This window comes from Carassius carassius, chromosome 15, assembly GCF_963082965.1.
Source record: "Carassius carassius chromosome 15, fCarCar2.1, whole genome shotgun sequence".
In the NCBI taxonomy this organism is placed as follows: domain Eukaryota; kingdom Metazoa; phylum Chordata; class Actinopteri; order Cypriniformes; family Cyprinidae; genus Carassius; species Carassius carassius.
The window spans coordinates 31637066-31661670 of NC_081769.1; the positions used below are offsets into that span (position 1 = coordinate 31637066).

General features: G+C 34.5%; 2 protein-coding genes across 4 annotated transcripts; both read left to right on the plus strand.

The window, feature by feature from the left end:
- The first annotated feature begins 1111 nt into the window (after positions 1–1111).
- Positions 1112–16886, plus strand: brd2b (bromodomain containing 2b). 3 transcript variants are annotated; one of them, XM_059568512.1, is made up of 12 exons: positions 1112–1256; positions 3065–3371; positions 4256–4393; positions 4999–5146; positions 5448–5623; positions 7464–7895; positions 8353–8481; positions 10459–10722; positions 10862–11106; positions 13140–13456; positions 15035–15163; positions 16598–16886. In XM_059568512.1, the coding sequence occupies exons 1-12, from the start codon at positions 1225–1227 to the stop codon at positions 16726–16728; spliced, it is 2448 nt and encodes an 815-aa protein (XP_059424495.1). In that variant the 5' UTR covers positions 1112–1224; the 3' UTR covers positions 16729–16886. The 3 variants fall into 3 exon arrangements, with proteins under 3 accessions (XP_059424495.1, XP_059424497.1, XP_059424496.1); XM_059568514.1 differs by having other exon boundaries at positions 10459–10710; XM_059568513.1 differs by having other exon boundaries at positions 3068–3371.
- A 1414-nt stretch (positions 16887–18300) lies between these two features.
- si:ch73-31d8.2 (H-2 class II histocompatibility antigen, A-U alpha chain) lies at positions 18301–22270 on the plus strand. Its single transcript, XM_059567127.1, has 4 exons — positions 18301–18699; positions 18813–19070; positions 20782–21066; positions 22020–22270. The coding sequence occupies exons 1-4, from the start codon at positions 18600–18602 to the stop codon at positions 22151–22153; spliced, it is 777 nt and encodes a 258-aa protein (XP_059423110.1). The 5' UTR covers positions 18301–18599; the 3' UTR covers positions 22154–22270.
- Positions 22271–24605: the final 2335 nt, after the last annotated feature.

Consider the following 24605-nt stretch of genomic DNA (forward strand, 5'->3'; position numbering starts at 1 on the left):
ATTCTCATTGAAAAGAATGAACAGAATTAAATGCCATAACGATGCCTTAACATGCATGATATGCACAAAAAGTAACTAGTACACACATATTATTTTTCATAGTGTTTATAAGAGTAACCACTGGACATGTATTGTATTTCCCATGTATTATGTAATGCTTAGCATTAAACTGCACGGGTGTATTTGTATAAATGTATTGCATTTGTTAAATTATTTAAAAATAGGATTAAAATTTGGATGAAAATTTGACATTTTTCCTCACCCATATGCTGTTAGCCAAGGCTTAATAAATCACTTTCCCAGCAAAGTACTTCATTCATGTCTTTATTTTTGGGGGTTATGGCACTTGTGTTTTTCTAAGGTTTAAATTGTCATGTAAATAAACATAGTGCTTTGTAACTTTCAATAATATGGTATTTTAATAAACATTATTGCTTTACAGATGTTGATTATAGACATTTTATGTGTTTGCCCAATAATATTGATAGATGTTTGCCAATAAAAAATTATAATTATCTATTAATGAAAACATTAAGGAAGTCCTAACAATTCACTTTTTTGAAGACTGTCCATAATTGTTTACATTTTGCTTTTCATACTCTTCTAATATTTCTTGGGACCATTGATCATTGAAAAAATCCTATAGTGCAAGAATAACACACACTCAAATAGACTTGCACTGTAGCACACAGCCATACAAAATAAAAGTTTAATAGGTGAATCAGAAAGTATTTTACAGAAAGAAAAACATTTTATTATTCAAAAGGTTGAAAAAGCTTTCGATATCAGTAGGAATTTAAGGGTTATGGGGCTTAATTAACATGCTAAATAAATTATGTAATGGTTTGTATCATAAACTTTATTAAAATATTATAAATAACGTTATTTAATTATTAAAAAGATTCGTTTAGTTCCTCACAAATTCATCACTAGATGGAAACTGTGAATCATATATAATAAACTCTCTCAGAGCACATTTGTACATAGGCGGTTCTGGCGCTGCTGAAGGACTTGTCCCTAAACCAATAAGAAACCAGCTTCGGAGGCGGGACGAATTCTGATTGGTCAGTGGCGTTCTTATATAAAAACCCTGGAGCGGAAATTAAAAGCGCCATTTCCTCGTTGAACGGCGCGAGGAAGATCAAGCACAAGGAGTTGAATGATAATAAAAACAGCTGCAAAAACGCAGGATTCCGTGTCGCAAAACAACCCCGATCCATCCGAATGGAGAAGGCCATCAACCCGTCTCTTGACAGGTATTATCGGCGTGCCTTCGGAGCCTATAAACTAATCCTGTGTGGTTATTTAATCACAAAGGATGAGCAAAAGTGAATGAAACGTTCATCTTCCTCCTCAAAATGGGGATGTAACTCGTGTTAAAACTGCTTTACGTCTTTTTAAATGAGTTCCAGCTATTAAAACAACAGAATGCAGCGAGCATCTCTGTGTTGTGGGTCTGTACTGCATCATTTTCAACCGCCATCTTCAGCATTTAAAGGGCTAACCTTACACTGTAACACACACACACACACCATGGTAACAACTTAAGTTATTGATATAAACAGGCATGTAGTTATGTTAACTTGATATTTACACGGTTACAGTGTCATCTCGTATCAATAAAACATGGCTTTGTTTAGTAACTGTGCCATTTGGGTGCAAACTGTTTACATTGTGGTACAGTTTTAGTGCGATTTACATGCATCTCAGCGTTTTGCAAGGCTTGCATCTGTCTGATGGTGCATGTGCATGCAGTTGATGTTTGTGTTTGAGCTGTGTTGTTAAATGTGTGTGCAGGGATAGGGAGGGGTTGATGATTCATGTGGCTGCAGTCCTGTGCTGATTGGGCTTGAATGCACTGGACGCTTGTTTACAAACAGAGCAAAGGCGGGACAGACCTACAGTGTTTCTTACAGTGTGTTTTATCATGCATTGATGATATCGTCTTGCTGCAATTGCACAATTTCCCTCATGAGATAAATTGTCTACTGACTGAATGTGTTAGTAATTATTTTCTAAATTGACTGATCCAGTGCATGTGTTATTATTCCTGGTAAACGATTAGTTGACTTGAAATAAGGATAGTGATATTGGAAGAATAAGAATCGAATGATAAACAAATCAGTAGTGTTCAACATTTAATGTTATTGTTTTTCCGTAAAGCTAGCATGGAGTTAAATAAGGATTCTTATTTTAATTGTTGTGATATGATGCAGTATTACTTATACATTTTAATACATTTTGGACCACGTTCTTGCGTTTCAAACAGATCTGCATTTGACAACATTTGTGCTGACCATGTTATAAAACTCTTGGTATATTTTAACACAAATTAAATATATTGCTATTTATTTCTTACATGTTTATTGTATCCGTGTATATATAATCAGTTGCATCTATAATCAAAGGTTTGTGGTCAGTATTTTATTTTTTAATAAATTAATATTTGTATTCAGCAAGTAAATTAACGCGCCAAATTTCGCAAAATTGACAGTAGGTAGGTACATTCATAATGTGAAATTTAAAGATTTGTTTTAAATAAATGCTGTTTTTAAATCACATGAATAACTTTAAAATTTATTTTAAAAAACATTTTTCAAAATATTAAATTTTTAATTTTAAAATGTAATAAAAAAGAAAACAGTTTTGAGATATACTGTAACAATATTTAAACATTCTACTCTTTACTATATTTTTGATCAAATAGAGGCAGTTTATTGTTGGCATGTAAAAAAAAAAGTAGATTATTTTATTATACACAATATATAATATATAATAGCTTTTGAAACTGACATGAGAGAAGTTTATCACTACTGTTATATGGCATTAAAATTGCCAAATATTTGGTTATTAATCGAGTTAGCCGATATGTCAGTCCGGCTGTAGATTATGTATGTTTTATGTATCTAATGTAGATTACACGGTATGTGCAGGCACAAAACAATGCAATATTCAATATGCAATAATGTTTATATTGCATTATTAAATAAATGTATTTCTCCTTATCCTCTATATCTCAACACTAAATGTGACATCTTTTGTGTTTTGTTGATGACTCCTGCAGCAGCTCTGTGGGAGTAGGGCTGTCTGTCTTGGGTGGGATGGAGCAGAGTTCGGGCAAGCGTATTCGGAAACCCTCGCTGCTCTTTGAGGGCTTTGAGAGCCCGTCTCTGCCCCATGTGCCTCCGCCCCACGTGCCTCTTCCCCGACCCCCTCCGCCCCAGCAGCCCCCGGTGACAGACCCCAGCCGACTGGGACGCTCCACCAATCAGCTGCAGTTCCTCCACAAGGTCTTGGTGAAAGCGTTGTGGCGCCATCATTTCGCATGGCCCTTCCATGAACCTGTGGACGCGGTTCGACTCAACTTACCTGTGAGTGAACGCTTACTTCCTGAGAATAACTGTACGCTTGATTGACTTTGTTAGTCACTCACCACTGATGAATTGCTATTAATTGTAATGTAAAAATATTATTTTTCTGTTAAGCTGCTTTGCAATGATGTGTTGCATGAAAAGTTCTTGCAAAATGAATTGTCATTGTCAAGTCAATCAAATTTTTTGATTTTGCTTATTTTTTCTGTAGAAAGACAAACATAAGTAGTTATGAAAGCCTAAATATTAAATGTCATGGATGTATGTTTACTGAGTAATCCACTATTTTGTAGAGTGTCAATTTTCACCTGAAATTCTTTTTGGAGACAAATTACAGGGGGGTCAAAATGACTTTAGAAAGATGGCAGTAATGTTATGTTATTTTTACAGAGAGATAGATATGTCTATTAGTAAAACCTGTTGACTTCAGCAGTCTTGGTTGTATTATATGCCAATGGCTACAGTTCAAAAATGGAAAAAAATGCACTTTTCAAGTTTTCTTTTACAAAGTTTGTCTACCAGTAACTCAAGAAGTATAAAAGATATCATAAAACCCTTTTAAACGCTGGGTCTTAGTAAACTTTTCTTTTAATATCTTAGTTTGTAAGGCCCTGGATGGTTCAGTTGCAGTGATATCGGGATCTAAATATGACTCCAAGAGTAAATTTGTAACTTTCACAAACTTCAACCTTTGCTTTTATTTTTTCTTTGGTATTGCATTAATGCACAAAGACTTTCCAGTTCGAAGTCTTCAGCATGTTGTTGTTGTCTTGTGACAGAGCATCTCATATTACCAGTAGTCTACAAACCTTGATCTTGCCTATTATATTCTTATGCACAGATAATATGATCTCCAATGACACTATTTCCTGTTTTGCTTTCAGGACTACCATAAGATCATCAAACAACCGATGGACATGGGCTCAATCAAGAAACGACTGGAGAATAACTACTACCGCAGTGCCAGCGAATGCTTGCACGACTTCAATACCATGTTCACCAACTGTTACATCTACAATAAGGTGTGCTCCTTCGGTATTTCCTAATGGTTAGAGCACAAACATAGTCATTTCATATAATTCCTGTGTTATTAAGCACAAAAATGAAATGTGAGGGATTTAAATGGTTGTAGGTGACATATGAAGAACATGCATCATTTAGAAATATGATGTTTAAACAGATGTCAGAACCATGCATGTATTAATATTTATATTTCTAATGCTACAAAATATTACATAAAAAATATATGCTGTTCTGTTGAAATGACTATTCATAGTTTCCACAAAAAATATGAAACTGCGCAACTGTTTTCAACATTGATAATAATCAGAAATGTTTCTTGAGCAGCAAATCAGCATATTAGAATGAAGGATCATGTGACACTGAAGACTGGAGTAATGATGCTGAAACTACATTCAGATTTACTTTTTTTTTTATTATAATAATATTTTACAACTTTACTGTATTTTGATCAAATAAATGCAGCCTTGGCGAGCACACGGATTTCCAAAACTTCCAAAACCTAACTTTTGAATGGTAGTTTACATTTACATATCAGCTTCGGTCCAGCAACTGTTGGGGCTGTTCAGGTTTTCTACAGAAGTGTATAATGTGAATTGTCTTTCAGCCTACAGATGACATTGTGCTGATGGCACAGTCTCTGGAGAAGGTCTTCTTACAGAAGGTTGCCCAGATGCCCCAGGAAGAGATCGAGTTGCCCCCTCCTACCCCTAAAGACAGAGGAGCAAAAACGATCAAAGGACGTAGAGGCAAAGGTGAGTTACATACTCATATAGGCTTTATTGTCACATTTCAAGTCAAGTCTGCTTTATTGTCAATTCTCTCACATGTACAGTAAATACATACAGAGAATCGAAATTGCGTTACTCTCAGACCCCTGGTGCATACAGATAACACTAACAGTAGAGCCTAAAAATCTAGATCAAACCTAGATCATTTGTAGCTAATTCTGGCCAAGAACCACCTATTCAGACAGGAAGATCTCACCTAACTGTCATGTAAAGCGATCAGAACCAGTGTGCCACTTTTGTAAAAATATATGTTTATATCCATCAGGAGGAGGAAGTGTTACATCTGCTCACCAGGTGCCTGCCGTGTCCCAGTCAGCGTACTCTCCTTCCTCACCCGACACTCCAGATTCCCAGTTTTCCACCCCACCACAGACCCTACTGAGCAACAGCGGCCCTCCTCCACCGCTGATGACCCCACCACCCACCCAACCCACCGCAAAGGTACATACACACCCACTTCAGAGCATCACTCTTACATGGCTGAGCCTGATGCTGGGCATTCATCATCATCTGGCTCATCTGGAGTTACTTGTTGATCCATTATATTATATTATATTATATTATATTATATTATATTATATTATATTATATTATATTATATTATATTATATTATATTATATTATATTATATTATATTATATTATATTATATTATATTATATTATATTATATTATATTATATTATATTATATTATATTATATTATATTATATTATATTATATTATATTATATTATATTATTCTTCATTTATTTTTCTTTATATATTGAATATATATTTAATATATGTTTTTGTATTTATATATATATATATTTCACACACACACACACACACAAATAAATAAATATATGCACATATATGCTTGTTTTTTCCGGTCAGTTTTTTTCTGAATGAAATTAATATTTTTGTTTATCAAGAATGCATTGAATTGCTCAAAAGAAAAGTTTTAAAAAGAAGTGGTTTCAAATAAATGCTGTTCTTTTAAATAAATAAAATAAAATAAAGCATATACAACATATCATAATTTCTACAGAAATATTACCGTACAACCATAATCAATAACTGTTTTCAACATGTATAATAATAAAAAACTTTTTCCTGAGCACTAAATCAACATATTTATCAGCATATAAATGATTTCTGAAGGATCATGTAACTCTGAAGACTGGAGTAATGCTGCTTAAAAAATTAAAATTCAGCTTTGAATCACAGGAAAAAATGACATTTGAAAAAACATATGTACAGAATGTACATCAGTAATCATAACTGGAAAGAGTTTGACTGGAAAACAAAAACGACGTTTTTTTTTGAATACCATCGATATCAAAACGTGTTAGCAGTCCAGAAACCGAAATGTTGGAGAAAATAGAAGATCACACACACATTTTGGGAATGTCTGAAAATATCTACATTTTGGCGAGGGGTAAAGGTTGAGATTAGGAAAATTTTACTCCCCTGTTTTTCTTGCTTGAAGGGATACCCCAGGATTTATGTAGTAAAAACCAGAGGTATATACTGTATATAATCTAATTAAGTGCAAGAAAAACCAAAACAATTAACTGGATTAAGCCACACCCTCCAAAAATGCCCAGTGGATTGAAAAACTCCATTTTTATACAAAGGTGGACACCTGTTACGCACTAAAAATGAACTGCTCAGTAAGGAACCTTGATTTATTCCCTGTTATATAAGTTTGTATGTGTTTTCTTTCTACTCCTTATTTGTATTTTTTTCTTTGAGTCACTGCTGCTGTCAAGGAATGTTTTAATTCATTGTTTGTAATTTGCTTTAATGTATAAAAGTAAAGTAAAAAAGAAAAGAAAAACGCATTCAAATGGAAAATGGTTATTTTAAATTAAAATAAAATATTTCACAGTATTACTGTTTTTACTGTGTTTTTTATCAAAACAAATAAAAAATCCACAATGTTGGGTGTTGTATATGTAATTAATAATTATGTATTGTGTATATAATAGTAATTTGATGTGTATTTATTTTTATTTATTTAATTAACTAGTTTAATTAACATATATATAGGATCAGTATTTAATGCACTTGCATACTATACTGCACTTAGTCTATGCTACTTGTGGGCACTACTCCAAGTCTTCTGAAGCTTTTTGGTAGAAATGTGTGTGGAGCAGACTGAAATGTAATGAATTATTCACTATAAAATGTTGCCTTCCAGTGCTTTCAAACATTTCCAGCTGCTGGTAGGTTCCGTTGAGTATGTAGTTATAACTACCCTTTAACTGAAAGCCTTATGTCTCTGTCCTCTCTGCAGAAGAAGGGTGTGAAGCGTAAAGCCGACACCACCACTCCCACCACACTCGGCTTCCCCGTGAAGGGAGGCATGGGGAAAGGTCACGGATCGGCCGGAGAGATGCCCCACTCGCTCTCCTCAGTGCCCGTGGATTGTTCACCCAGCATGGGCGTGAATGAGCCCACCCACCTCCAGCCCGTCTTGGGGCGACCGCTGTCCCGTCGTCCAATCAAACCTCCCCGTAAGGACCTGCCCGACTCGGTGAGGCCCCATCAGCGGCGGGGGAAACTAAGCAAGCAGCTTCGCTACTGCAGCAGCGTCCTTAAAGAACTGCTGTGCAAAAAACATGCGGCGTATGCCTGGCCCTTCTACAAACCTGTGGATACATCAACACTGGGTCTGCACGACTACCACGACATCATCAAACACCCCATGGACCTCAGCACCATCAAGGTGACTCACATGAACGACACACACAGTACTGGTGCTGTTTGGATGGTCATGTATACATGGTTCTGCTGTAGTTTTATGGCTCTGGAAAAGTCCTCTGCACAATCTGACTTTGCTGCAGCCTGGAATTGAACTGCTGGTTTGGTCTGGTCAGAGGAGACCTGGTTCCCCGACTGAGCCTGGTTTCTCCCAAGGTTTTTTTCTCCATTCTGTGACCGATGGAGTTTTGGTTCCTTGCTGCTGTTGCCTCTGGCTTGCTTAGTTAGGGAAATTGCAAAGATACCATTTAAGCTGAACTGAGCTGGATGATGACATCACTGACACACTATTTTCTAATTTAATACTGTAACGTTGCTTTGACACAATCTGTATTTTTAAAAGCACTTTATAAATAAAGGAGACTTGACTTGACATTAAAGTAATCTGAGGTAATACTGTGCCTGTGTTTTGTGTTCCTCAGAGGAAGATAGATGAGCGTGAGTACAGAGACGCCCAGCAGTTCAGTGCTGATGTCAGACTCATGTTCTCTAACTGCTACAAGTACAACCCACCTGATCATGACGTGGTCGCCATGGCACGAAAACTGCAGGTACATGAACTCAACTGCCTCTGCTGTTTTATATAAAGATACACCGATATAGAGATGCTTAATTCTGCTTAAATTTAAATAGTAATAAAAAAAATTAATATGTTTTTTATTTAATGTCAGTTTTTTTTATTATTATTTTTATCGTTATTATTAATTTCAATATTTAACTTTTTTTTTTCTCTGATAGTAAAATTTAGTATTTTAAATGTGTATATATACAGTACATGAAAATATGAAAATTGTAGATTCACACTGAAGGCATCAAAACTATGAATTAACACATGTGGAATTATATATGGAATTATATACATAACAAAAAAGTGTTAAACAACTGAAAATATGTCATATTCTAGGTTCTTCAAAGTAGCCACCTTTTGCTTTGATTACTGCTTTGCACACTCTTGGCATTCTCTTGATAAGCTTCAAGATGTAGTCACCTGAAATGGTCTTCCAACAGTCTTGAAGGAGTTCCCCGAGAGATGCTTAGCACTTGTTGACCCTTTTGCCTTCTGTCTGCGGTCCAGCTCACCCCTTGATGGGGTAGCCCTTGATGCCTTCAGTGTGACTCTACAATTTTCATAGTCATGAAAATAAAGAAAACTCTTTGATTGAGAAGGTGTGTGCAAACTTTTGGTCTGTACTGTATGTATTAGGGCTTGCATAGACTAGTCGAGTGATCAATTACTTCAACCACTAGTCGGCGCTGTCGGAAACAATCGACTACTCGAGCATGCATTAACCATAATGCGTACAAAGAGTTTGCAATATGACATGAATTTTAGGATTACAAAATTGCGTGTAGCTGTTACTTTCTTTGACCTTATCTATGTTGCATGTAAAATTAAAATATGTAATGTAATAATTAGTGGTGTGTCTGAAGCCGAATTACTTATTCGGAATGGCACGGATAATGGCTTCAAAAATGATTAACAGACAAATAACTTCAGAATAATTCTGCCTGAATACTCGGCTGAAGCTGACACAGGCCGGAGTTTGCTAGATAACAGTTGAGTCGGGATCAGCGCAATATTATACACAGACCTCTAAAGTCACGAGTGTGAAGTGAATGAATGTAAACTTTGAGTGAAAAGAGTGCAAATCAAACAGCATTGCTGTTGTCTCTCTGTGCATCTCTCAGAAATCAGAGCTTGGCAAGAGTAATATCACCTATAATAATACATCATACATGTTCTATTATTTGTATATATTGAAAAGGCATTGATTTAAACCTTAGGCTACGATATGATACGAACGAATAGATTAAGCACAGCTTAACAGGCGAGTCAGTCTCTCAAAAACCAAACCAGTTATGATTGTTACAGACACAAATACAGATAAAAATACTGTCTGTTACATGAAAATTTAAATATGTAATGTCATAATTATAAAATTTTGATAATTTACATATGTAATTGTTGCAAATGGCTATGAATTAATAAGCGTTTATTGATAAGAAAAAATAAAATTTAATGTCTTTTCATTTACAGTAGCATGAACCACAAGTAGTCGAGTAACTCGAGTATTTTTTTAAATAAAAATTTGACTAGTAGAAATCAGTAGTCGTGCAACCCCTTAATTAAATTTATGCATTTAGCAGACGCTTTTATTCAAAGCGACTTACAGTGCAATATACAATTTAAAATGTATTTTTATTTTTTTAATAAATAAAATTTTTAATTTTAAGATTCTAGATAATATCAGTTAGTTTTACGTTTTAAATTTTAAATAATTTTAATAAAATTAAAAAAAAAATTGACTGGAAAAAAAATATTATATTACCTGCCTACTCAAATAATTTTAAAATAAATACAAAAATAGCGAAATCTATAAAAAAAGATATACAGTAATTAGATAATAAAAATATTTGTATTATTATGACAGAAATATTTTACATTTCCTAAAAAGTTGTTTATTTTAGTTTGAATTGTCATTCTACAGATGGAATATTTTATTATTCTTCCCTTTCTCTTTCCACAGGACGTGTTTGAGTTCCGCTTCGCGAAGATGCCTGACGAGGTTTCAGAGGAGGAATTGTCTCCAATGCCATTAGGCCGGAATATGGGCATGCTGGGAATGCACCACTCTTCCTCTTCATCCTCCTCTTCCTCATCCTCTTCCTCCTCGTCGGAGAGTGAGCCGAGCAGTGACAGCGAGCCGAGCAGCGACAGCAGCCCGAGCTCAGACAGCGAGGAGGAGAGGGCTCAACGCCTGGCCCAGCTGCAGGACCAGGTGTGTACTCAGGTACACAGACCTTCCTGTTACGCTCTACTTCATACATGCACATGAACACGAAATCAAAGACCCTTTTACTTTAATAAATCTCACTAGTCTTACTGTGCACGATTCATCCATTCACACATAGAATATGCCTGTGTTTTAGCTCAGAGCGGTACATGAGCAGCTGGCAGCCCTCTCCTCCGGCCCGATTGTGAAACCCAAAAGGAAACGAGAGAAAAAGAAAGACAAGAAGAAGAAAAAGAAGCCAGAGAAACGCAGAGGAAGTCGAAGTGTGATGAGTGATGAGCGGGACAAGCCTGCCAAACTGCCTAAAAGCAAATCCAGCCGTGCTTCACTGTCATCCACACAGAGCAAGAAAGGTCCCACGAACAAAAGCAGCAAGAACAAGTTCGTATTTTTAACTTCGCTTGTTCTTGTTGGGAGTGGAGTAGCTAATATGAGCCCTAAAGAACTTATCCAAACTAGTGTTGTTGCCTAACTAAGACTAAAATCAAAATAAATCTGAAATACAATATAAAAATAGATATTAGATGAAAAAAAAAATCTAAGAAATGAGAAATGTTGCCTTGTCAACTAACTGAAATAAGATTAAGTACTAGGGCTGGACGATTATGGCCTAAAATCAAAACCTCAATTAATTGAACATTTTGCCTTGATTACGATTATTGAACGATTATTTTGGTTTCGGTTTTTTTTTTTTTGCCCTCTTAGTTCACTGACAAGGTTTGTACTGTAAATATGATTGACTATCAGCAGTTATTTTATCTATGTTCTTAACATTTTCTTACTAGGGTTGGGTATCGTTTGAATTTTATCGATACCGATTCTTATCGATTCCTAGTTTCGATTCCAATAAGATAAATCCAATATAAAAAAATTAAGTCAAACATTTAGATGTCAAACATTTTTTACAAAGCATTCTGTTGCAGCTGAATAACATGAGCAAAAATCAGCAGCCTAAAAAACTCTGCAAGAGGAATTTTGCCTGCGATTAAAAAAAAAAATACCATAGCAAAAACAACTAGATTTATATAAATTTCAAATATTAAAGTGTTAAAGACAAGTAATATGATATGTCAGTAATAAGAAAGGAACAAACAAATCAATTAGCAATATCATAAATAAATACAACTAAACTAAATTTCAGGTACAGAAACTGTAATTAAAACTTTAAAAACACTGCATAGTTTTCTTTTTATAAATAAAATAAAGATTAAGTTATTAATCTTTAAGTTATTAAATATATTCAGTCAAGATCAATGAATGATTTTCTTTTGTTCTTTGATTAACATTAATGACAGGCAGCGCGTTTATTAGGCTGTTGTCTCTTTAAGCAAAAATACTGCACATTTGTGTTTTCTTTCTCCTCTGTTTATGTTCACGTAAGACAAAAACGGCTGTGTTAATGATGATATACTGATGTAACGTTAGTTTTCTGTATCGTAGTTTCGACTCGGAACAACCTTTTCTACAGTTAAAATACATAGAACAGTCCGAGAACGGACACAAACCGGGAACCCGCAGCGCGACCGGCGACCGCTGCTCTCTGTGCACGCGCGTGTGCTTCATGTGCGCTGCACACAAACATGCTATAATAAGTTTTGAGATTCTAAGCTACTTTAGTGATAAATCACAGGACAGCACTGACAACTACTTTCTGTGTTCCTCTGTGCGCGCGATCTTCATAGCTACTGTTTATATGAGTGTTCGTGCCACAATGCAGCTGCGCGAAATGGTAGCTCGATATAAGAATACACATCCGTTCATCTAATCGCTTAAATGTCCAAACCATAAAACAAATACAATTGACAAAGTTTAGTGAAGACGCAAGGCTCACCGCTCACACCGCTTTGCTTTTATGCCACTGACTGGAGAGCAGAGTCATGTGGCTACAAACTCGCTAGTATTCTTTTAAGGGGGAAGTGTTAACAGGATAAAAAAAAACGAAATAACCGACATGGGAAAATTACGTCGGTTAGAGGTTATGAATTTCGGTTTTGATTATTTTTCGATTAATCGTCCAGCCCTATTAAGTACTGAATTTATTTAAACTGATACAAAAATAAAGTTGTATAGAAATATTTAAAATAAAATAAATTAAAATATATTAAAATTAAAACTTTAATACATGTACCATTGTCTACACATTTCATTTTTAAACTACCATTTATTGCAACAAAAAATATTGTAGCCAAATGTTATAAACAACCAGTTTTTACTCCGATTCTGACCAATTCAGTTTGTGAGTTGTTGGATTAATTCAGTAGACTGATTCAACACAATAACCTGAGATGTTGAAGTACCATAGTAGCATTTAGTTAAGATCTATATAAGGAGCAACATATCTTCACTTTAACCAGTAGCTTCACCCTCCCTGTGTTCAGCATTACAAGTCTCTCTTATTTGATTTACTCTGGCAGGAACACAAAGAAATCATCCTCACCTTGTTTTGCGGCGGCTGCTGCCGTCTCCTTACCGCACTACGACTCGGAGGAGGAAGAGGACGGTCTTCCCATGAGTTACGATGACAAGCGGCAGCTCAGTCTGGACATCAACAAGCTGCCCGGGGAGAAACTGGGCCGTGTGGTGCACATCATCCAGTCACGGGAGCCCTCGCTGCACGACACCAACCCTGAGGAGATCGAAATCGATTTTGAAACGCTGAAGCCGTCCACGCTGCGTGAGCTGAAGCGATATGTGATGACAGTTCTGCGCAAGAAGCCCCACAATCCGTACGGTGAGCAGAGATTTAATGCTTGCTACCTATGACATCCCAGTCAGATGAGAAAGCTAGAAAATATCTACCGTATTTTTCAGACTATAAGTCGCACCTAAGTATAAGTCGCATCAGTCCAAAAATATCAGGAAAAAACATATATAAGTAGCACTGGACTATAAGTAGCATTTATTTAGAACCAAGAACCAAAAGAAAACATTATCGTCTACATCTGAGAGAGGGCGCTCTGTGTTTTCAGTGTAGACTACAGGAGCACTGAGCAGCATAGAGTGCCCTCTGGCGGCTATAGACGGTAATGTTTTAACTTGATTAATTTCTTTTGGTTCATGTCAAATTAATTGTGATAAATAAATCGCACCTGACTATAAGTCGCAGGACCAGCCAAACTATGAAAAAAAGTGTGACTTATAGTCCGGAAAATACGGTACATGTCATGGCGACACACACACACAGGGGTGTTTTTGTGAAAAGTGGGTTCATCCCATAGGCGTAATGTTTTTTATACTGCACAAACTGTATATTCTATGGCCCTTCACCCACCCTACACCTAACCCTAACCCTCACAGGAAACTTTGTGCATTTTTACTTTCTCAAAAAAACTCATTCTGTATGATTTATAAGCGTTTTGAAAAATGGGGACATGGGTTATGTCCTCATAAGTCACCTTGCAATACCTGTGTCATACCCATGTTATTATACAGAGTTGTGTCCTGATATGTCACAAAAAACATGCACACACACGCACACACACACACACACACTCACACAAATTTTATAAATATACAAATCATTTTCAGATTATTTATTTGTAATTAAGTGAATATAATGTAAAGTAAATATACTTTTAATTTAAGTTTTTACTTTATTTTTGCTGTCAAATGATTAATTACGATTTATTGCATACAAAAAAAGGTTTTTGTTTGCATAAAATATGTGTGTTCTGTGTATATTTATTATGTTTAAATAAATACACACACATATAAAGCATATAATCTGAAGATATTTACATGTATTTGCATGTCTACATTTATATTAAAATAATCTAAACTGTTTAATTGTTTAAATACATTTTTTTTCTGAAATGTGTGTGCATGTGTGTGTATTTATACATAATAAATATACTCCCACACATATATGTATTAAATAAACAAAAATTGTTTTGGATGCGATTAATCATGATTAATCGTTGGACAGCACTAATATATACATAGTGTAAAATATGGCATCAAACATCAAAAAAAAAAAAACCAATACTGGTTATAAATCAAGGTAACCCTTGTTAACTATTAACGTTTCTCTTAATAAATTCTTAATTAGCTGCTTATTAATAGTTAGTAAGGTAGTTGTTAGGTTTAGGTTTTGGGTAAGATTAGGGATGTAGAATAAGGTCAAGTAGAATAAGGCGTTAATATGTTCTTAATTAGCACTAATACATGGCTAAAATTCTAGTAATATGCATGCTAATAAGCAACTAATAGGTGTTACCTATTCTAAAGTGTTACCTAAATCAAGAGTAGTTATAATGCATGTTTTAGCTAGAATTATTTCAAGTGTAATCTAGATCTGTCCTGTGTGCAGTGGTGAAGAAGGGAGGAGGTGGTAAGAGTCGAGAGGAACTGGCTCTGGAGAAAAAGAGGGAACTGGAGAGGAGGTTACAGGATGTGAGCGGACAGCTGAACTCTGCCAAGAAACCCCAGAAACCTAAAGGTAGGGCTGAGAGCACTCTTCGGATTGCTCTATTATGTCTCTGTGTTCAGGACTCAACAATGAGTCTGGTCTGATGGCCCGAGGCTGGTGTAATCCAGGTTCAGGCCAGTGTTGCCTTTATGGGATCCATTTATATTGTGTACAGAGCTGATGTTGAACAAGCACACAACGAAAGAGCAAGCACAGGTGAAAACAGTACACTTAAGATGAGATCTTATGCTCAGTAATTACTAGAAAGGGAAAAAAATGCAACGGACATGCTGCAAGATACTCGGGGCTGCATGATTAATCAAAATAAAACCAAAATCGTGATGGTTATGGTTTTGTGATTATGGTGTTTTCAGCAGCTGAGAGCGGCTTGGTTTCCAGTTAATGCCACTCCACACAAACGTGCAATCTGGGAACGAAACATGCACCAACCATATTTCTTTGTAATGAGAAGTGCTTCTAAACCAGCTGTCGTCAACAAAAGAAAAGGCTTTAAGAGCTTCCTGTGATTTTACAACAAAACAAAAAAGCTTGATGGTTTAACATTTGAAAATGAAAAAAATTAAGACCGCGATAAATATTAGTATTGTAATGCTACAGCTGTATCGTAACATAAATTATACATTTTTATTATTAAGTAAATTAAAACAATGAATATTTGAATTGTATTAAAAATAAGAAATAGTACAAAATAATTATTACTATTCTTAAATATTATTTGGAAAAAAATAAATATTTTAATTGTATTAAAAATGAGAAACTACAAAATTAAAGAAAATAATAAAAGTATTTATTATTAAATACTTTTTAATACTTTTTTGTTAATTGTATTATTGCAGTAGTTATATTTTTTTGGTTTAATTATTTATTTTTAAACCAGTCTTAAAAGTTATTTGCTAATAACAACAACAAAAAATAATAATTAATTATTATAGTCGTATTGATATAGACCTATTTTTTTTTCAAATCACATTTTAAAGCATAATAGTTTTTTTTTTTTTTTTTTTTTTTTTTAATTGCTGTTAAATTTTGTTATTTCTCAAATCATGTAGCCTTACAAATGCTCCAGTATAATACTGAATATTGAAGTAATATTAAATTACTCTCAAGTGCAGACAGATTGTATACATCCGGTAGGGATTTATATAAAATTTGAATGTAAATCCAGTAAGAAGCTAGGTTTTCATCTCTTGTATTCTTAACCATTTATGGAAAGTATTTAACCTTTTGAGAACAAGTTATTTGTTTTTAGTCATTTTTCTTGTGCCTATTTTAAAAATACAAAACCTACTTCCAGTATTCAAAAATATCTGTCATTGTTGTCTTTTATCTGGACAACCATCCCAACCAAGTCAGCAGTAAATCTGACTGTTGAACCCTGCTGAGTTACACCCGCAAAACCAGTTTCCTTCATGAGTGTAAACCGGTTTGGTTTTTATCTTCCAGTGGAGAAGCCCAGCGGCTCGGAGCCTCAGGCCATGGCGTCACGTCTCAGCGCCAGCAGCTCCAGCTCAGACTCTTCCTCATCCTCCTCCTCCTCATCCTCATCTGACACCAGTGAAGATGACTCCAGGTGAAGAGGACTCTGGGAAGTCAAAGGAAGCGGGCTCTCTGGAGCGCATTCAGATCTGCAGCCTGTTTTCAGTTCCTCCTGAATCCAGGAACTCTGTTTACTTCAGTGTAAAAAATGTATATACTATGATTTTTTTTCTTTTATAAAGAAGACTTTTACCAAGATGCCCATAATGGGAAAGCGTGTGTAATCATAACTACTTTTCTTAGTTGACTGAATAGCTTATTGTTTTGTTTTGCATCCATTTTGACCATTTAGTTAAGTCTTGAAACATTTCTTTCTTCTTTTTGCATTGCTTTAAAGATCAGGACCAGTATTTAAATCTGTCTGAGCAACCAAAACTTGTATGAAGGACCTTCAATGGGGAAATTAGAGAAAGAAAATTAAGAACTACTTTGCATTTGCATCTGCTTTCAAACGTTTAGGTTTCCACGCTGAGATGCACTGGACTGTTTTTTTACATGACTGAATCCATGTTTAATGACACTTTTTGTCATAAATCTTTCTGATTAGGCATCTGTTAAAATTGTAGTGATCATATGCATTGAAAATATCAGCCATAATAATGCCTCACTGGACCGGAGGAGATTTCATGTGCATTAGAGAAACGCTGCTAGATTGAGTGGTTTGAATTAGTTATTTAAGTTGAATGTTAACTTGAGAGATCTGGTTAGTAGATGAGACTAAAGGAATCACATGTAAGCAATAGACTGTAATTTATTTCTTGTATATAGAGTCCATAATACCATGCTGCTTTCTCGTTTGTATTTATTTGCATTGCTCTAACCTCTCTTTTCTAGAAAATTCTTTTTGAATATATAAGACACATGGCAGACTTAATACTCCATATCTGCAGTATTTTGAGAGTTTATGTGCTCTGGACTATACGTTGGTTTTTATTTGTATGGAAATACAAATACAACAAGTGAATGGTGTGAAGTGGGGTTTCGATATTTTATTTCATATTTTATTTCTTGGTTTGTTGGTGCAGCTCAGTAGCAATGCAAAACAGGATATACTTGGTTGAACAATGTGAGTGTTTAAACAGTGTTTACAAGTGAACCCAAAAAACAGCAGGAGTGCTTTCGGTTTAGCACAAGGACATGAAGAAGATCTGATTGCTGGTGTTTTATGAGCGCAAGCTTCCTACAGTCTCAGAAAACATTTCAATATCAAGGGATTTTTATTTTATTTTATTTATTTATTTTTTTTTGGAAATTTGTGCTGTAAAATATCTCCATGGCAATTTACATAACTAATCCAACTGTCAACTATTCTACCAAATTTAATAAGAAAAGCTTCTAAACCAAGCTTTAAGGACTTCCCGTGTTTTATTTCCCCCCAAAAATATAATATTTTTAAAATTAAGATAAAATTATCATTATCCCTTTATTAATAATAATTTATAAAAAAAAAAAAAAAATAAAAAAAAAAAATAATAATATGTATGTGTGTGTATGTGTGCGTGTATGTGTGTATATGTATGTATGTATATATATATTTTATTATATTTCAACTATATATTTACATTTACATTCCTGTCATCAACAACTGGAACCAATCACTGAATGATATGTTGATTGATGCATCATGTAAAAGACTAGTAATAATGTCATTTGATTTACTGGTTCTTAATAGATCTTGGACCGAGCATGTTCTAAATGAAGTGGACACCATGTGTTTCTATTATCATGTCCTGTTGTTCAGTGCACCGTGGTTATTACAGAAACAATACAGTGGCTTCATGCATCACAAAAGAAGTGAAACCTGATTATCTGGTGGAATCCAGTGCTCTAGTTTTTCTCAGGCATGAGGAAATCATATCGTGCACAATAATGACTGTGGATGAGGAAGTAAATATTAGGCTACCAGTAAATGCCCCGTTCGTGGCATTCGGCTGATGGCCTTGAAATGTGGCGCTTGTTCCCTCTCTTTTGCACGTTTGGCTGTTTTTGGAGTTTTTCAAGAGCTCAAGGTAATGATTTCATCTTCTTATATCTACTCTTTAAACCTGCTGGACTGAAATATGAGTTGTTGACATTGTGTTTATTGTTGGTAATCCTGAATGTTGATGGTTTTCTCCCTCAGGTGTGAAGCATTTAATGCGTCAGCTGACATACTGTCATATAGAGATGATGGACGCTGGTTTTGAGCTGGAGTTTGACGGTGAGGAGCTCTGGCACGTCGACCCTAATGATTACACAGCAAAGCAGCGTTTGCCGGAGTTCGCAGGCGACTGGAGCCTCGACCGCAATCTGCCTTCTCTAGCGCACCTCTCCATCGGCACCTGCTTCTACAATATTCCCCGCTGCATCACAGGAGAGAAAAATCCCCCCCAATCCATCGGTAAACTCTCCATATGAATAGAAATCCTAATGATTAAAATCTATTAATTAAAATGGATTCAAGTGTGTATATTATATTTTATGGTTCTTTTTAACGAAGCCTATCAAAACATTTTTAAGGCAACTTTTACCTCAAAATCAAAAGAAAATGTCACCTATTTTATGGCTGTTTTGTATTCTGATGATTTATATAACAACTAAGCACATCTTGCCCTAAAATTCTTATTACTTATATCTATAGCAAAAATTTATTTTTTATTTTATTTTAATTAACCTAAAGCTAAAACATAAGTTAACCATACATAGTAATATTTACTATAAAAAGAATCTAATAAAAATTACAAAAGCACACAACCGCATGAAAAGTAAAAATGATGCAAAGATAAAAGCTATAAAGTTATATAAATAATAGAGACATATAATACTATAATAATATATATATAATACATATTTATATAATACATAATTAAGCACATTTTGCTCTTAATTTCTCATTTAATAGAAACTGCATAGAAATATATATTTTAGTAAAAATGAAAATTAAAGTAAAAAAGAAGTAAATTAACCTTAGTGATATAACACTAATATATATAGAACTATAATTACATATATAAAATAACTGCTCATTTGTCTGTAAAATCATTACTTTTTTCAGTTAATTTTATTATATTTTATTACGGCAATATAAAAATATTTAAATGTATTCATTTTTTTTTATACATAATAGTATTTGTTGTTGTGTCTTTTTAATAAGACTCACCATTGAATTAAATCATCATTAGAATTACACACATTAAAAAAGAAAAACTCAATTGACTAAAAGTCAAAATAAAAATAAATTAACCTTAATTGACCCTAAATAATAAAATAAATTCATTTTAAAATACGATCAAAAAAAGGAAAAAAAGACACTAAAATTATAAAGTGAAAGTATATAAATAAGCCAATTTAAAATATTTGTAAAACTATAATATTACATAAATACTAAAATAACACTGCTCAGTTGTCATTTAAAATCATGACGTATTTAAAACCTTTTTTTTTTTAAATATTTTCTTAAATCTACGATTTATTATTATTTTTTTTTTTGGGGAATGGAAAAGATTAATACTCTCATAATAAGTTGCTTCAGCCAGTCAATCAATTATAACCTATAACTTCCTGCCATTGGTCGGCCAGACAAGCTGTTTCCATCCACCTATTTTTATGCACATTTGGGATATAGCATAAAAAACGCTGGATGGAAATGCCAGGATGTGCATAAATTCCTAAAAAGTGCATAAAAACGTATGCGCTCAACTAAGTAGGATAAATGTCTAATCCAGTTAGACAACATGCACATAAACTACGGTGGAAACACTTTTACCAAATAATGTTGGGACAGCATGAAATTCGACCAACCAACGTGTTTGGTCTGCACACTCTGAAGCTCATAATTTACTATATATCAGAATTATTATATATACATTAGTATAAACAGTATAGCACAAGTGAATCAGGAATTGACAATTTTGTTCTCTTCAACTCACTGGATGGAAACAGTGCTTTATTCGCAAATGTTTTAAGCAATATTCCAATTTTGCACAAAAGCTTCATTTGTAACTTTGGATGGAAACGTAGCTACAGATAGTCTCGTCCTAAGCTCAAACACACAAACAGTGCTTTAAGTTTTAAGCAGTGTTATTTCATATCTCCCCTATATCTGTCCACAGTTCCTCCTTCCACACAGCTGTACTCCAAGAGCGACGTGAAGCTTGGTGTTGAAAACACCCTCGTCTTCTCGGTGACCGGCTTCCACCCGCTGCCGGTGAACATCTCCTGGACGAGGAACGGAGAGCCGGTGAGTGAGCAGGACGTCAGTGAGACGCAGTATTACTCCAACCCAGACTTCAGCTTTCGCCTGTTCTCCTACCTGAACTTCCGTCCTGAGCGGGGAGACATCTACACCTGCAGCGTGCAACACAGAGGACTGGAGCGGGACGTCACCAGGTTCTGGGGTGAGCACTTCTCCTTTGTGGGAATATCAGATGTTGAGTAAAGATTTCCAACCGCATTCAACACTGATCTTGGTGTGTGAGAATTTTCCACAGTCTGTTCCTTTTTTAACCCAATGAAATTGACTTTTTCAAGGAAAGTTTGTGAATTTTTATTAGTATTTCTGTGCTGCGGGAACAAAGGAATCAAGTCAAAAATTAATCATTAAGAACTAATATTTAAAAAATGTTTTTAAAATACTTTACTAAATACTAAAACTTATTCTCATAATAATAAAATAATAATTATAATACTTTCATACCTTTTTTAATATAATAAATTATTAGTAGTAGTAGTATTTTTTTTCTTTTAATTAACAGAACATCAACACCCAAATGAGTTAAAAATGCGTACTTGATGCCTTTATATTTAATCAAAAATTTTACTTATTTATTATTAAATATAAATCATTGCTTCATAAGTATTCAATAAAATATAGCAATAATATACAGTTTCACGTAAGACAATTTTGTGAAGCAAAGGAATACTACAATCCATATTATTGTTATTATTTGTACACTTCTGAGCAATATGAACAAAAACATGAGTCAGAAATTCATCAGTAAGAACTAAAAGCATGCTAATTTTTTGTTTTTATATTATTTTATTATTATTATTTAACTAAAAGGACATTTTAAGACCCAAATGTAGTATTAAAAAGGCCCCCGTAATGACTTTACATTTGCATGATATTTAAAAAAGATTTTTACTATTTTTTTATTTAATGCTTCATCGGTAGTCAATAAAAATAAACAGATTTTATACGTGCACAATAATGCACAGACATTAATTGTGGAGTAAAAGGATACTAGACGTATGTTGTTGTATTTGATGTCTAATATGAATCTTTTGCTGTATATTTGAGATGTTTGGATGCTGTTTACTGGTGGTGATGTGCTGCTGTCTATGTTCACAGACGTGGAGGTGCCAGAAGACTCTCAGGAGGTGGAGACAGCGGTGCTTGTGATCGGAATTCTTGTGGGGTTTTTGGGATTTGTGGTGGGAATCATTATAATCGTAATGAGCAAGATGGAGCTGCGGGCTGTATGATCTCTCACAACATCTCAGAAACTCAGACAGCCTTCTGTTCTTCTAGCACAAACTTGACTGTAAATCATTTGTTTATTCTGATTTTTAAAATTAATAAATGTAACTATTTAACATTGAGTTTTTTTTTATCTTATTTGCCTCTTAATATTAATATGGCATATGTATTGTATGTATGTATTTGTTTTATTTTTTTATTAATTACATTTTATTATTATTATTATTTTTTGGATAGCTCTTTCAGGTGTTATAAGCAAGGACAACCTTCCAAAAGCTGAGAATGGAAAAAAAATATGAAACAGAAAGAAAATATATAAAATACATCACCGGTTTAAGGCATCTGTGCATCATCTAGGACATCACAAAAACTATTAAACTTGAAACATGAAAATGATTTCAAGTTCACCCCTATTTTCACTTAAAACTATATAGATTTTTCATATATATTTACATTATTAAAATGTAAGTGACTCATTTGAAGACTCTTACTCCTTTAGTGATTTCTGTTGCACTGATGCATGTTCAGACTGCCGTTATGAACTAAGCAGATCGAGGTAATTAATTCATTTACAGTTTGGGCTCTGACAGCAGCAGATAAGCAGGCATGTGGGGAGAGCAAAGCTTAATTGCATTAATTAAATGAGGGTTGGATAATCCGCCTAGACTGTGTTTACATTTGCAGTGATTCCTGATGTGAAGTGCTGCAAAAACTTCAATTTTAACTGAACATTTGAGTGGAAAAGAGGCTTGGAAGTATTACGCATGCAAAAATTACACACTGGTGGCATTAGATGGAAATACTGTAACGTGGTCGTTCTTTTGAATGATATAATATACATATAGTAATGTTGTATTTACATGAGCAGCTTTTATTTCGTCTCTGAAGTGCTGACATGCACGAACCACTAGATGGCACTGTGTTCCTTCAGTCAGGCTTTGCATGCTAAGATACTTGATTTGTTACCTGATTTGGCTTGAGTAAACAAACCTAACATGTTAATCCAAAGATCCAAGGTAATACGGTCGTTTTGTTTTTTATCCCCCTTAATCTAAATCCTACAATGTGGCCTGTTTTAAGACAGCACGGGAAGTTAATGGTGCTCTCTGATGTTGTACATGAAATAACGTCTATACATTATTCATTGTCCTCGTCTCTCTACATCACTGAAGTGTCATTAGTGTTTTCTGGTAATGGAAGCCGCATTGATTTCATGTGCTGTGGGAGTCCCTGCGTTTGTGCTTGTAGTCTGTGCCTCAAAGAGCTTCACGGAGGTCATTTATACACCATCCGATGATTTCCTCACATGTGCTTCTGGTTAGTCTGACAGAGCTGTTTAGGACTGAGGCACTGCGTACCTGATACCATCCGTAATGCCATATGTTTTCATGTTATGGTACATTGTTGAATGGGTGCCGTCAGAATGAGAGTCCAAACAACTAATATAAAAAACATCACAATAATCCACAAGTAATCCACATAACTCTATATCTATCATAAGTCTATCTACTAACATCTTGTGAAGCAAAACGCTGCATGTTAGTAAAAAAACAAATTGATCATTAATGTGTTCAATTAGAAGCGGGCTAAAATAGCCATCTGTTCATAATATTGCTTTGTGAAAATGACATCTCATGTGAATCAGGAGAGAAATATGCACAAATCAAGCATGCTAAAGTCAAAACAGTTTCGAACAAATATGTCCGTGGATTTTGATGAGAGAGGACACCAGGAGATGGACTGGAGGAATAAGTGTTATTATGGATGTAAATTGTCCAGAAGCAACGGTTTAAAGTTAAAACCATTTAATGATTGATTTGTTTGTTGCGAGCTCACAGCTTTTACTTCATAAGATGTTGATTGATAGACTGGAGTTGTGGGGATTACTTGTCGATTATTGTGATGTATTTATCAGCTGTTTGGACTCTCATTCTGACGGCACCCATTCACTCCAGAGGATCCATTGCTGAGCAAGTGATGGAATACTACATTTCTCTAAATTCAGTTCTGATCTGCATCTTGGGTGGCCTGAGGGAAAGTACATTTTCAGCATTATTTATTTATTCATTCATTTTTTCCCTGAAAATCTTAAATGTTAAATACAGACTAAAATCATATAACTTCCTGTAGAACACATGCTTCACCCTAAAATCATGTAATTACAACTTGCATGAAACAAAAAGCATATTTTAGGACCATTAAGATTTTTTTGCACATGGTAACAATTAAGGAAATTCCCTTTACCTTAATGTGTCCAGGCCTTTTAAGGAGTTTTTTATAATTAACATTTTTCTTAAAGATGATTCTCATTAGATTATCATTTGGAGAAATGCACCAAATTCTCAAAAAATTAGTGCCTTGATGCAAAAAAAAAAAGAAAAAAGAAACCCTTCATGATCCTGAACATAAGGTTTCATTTTCTTAATTGCAAAATTTAAATGAAGTCTGACCTGTGCA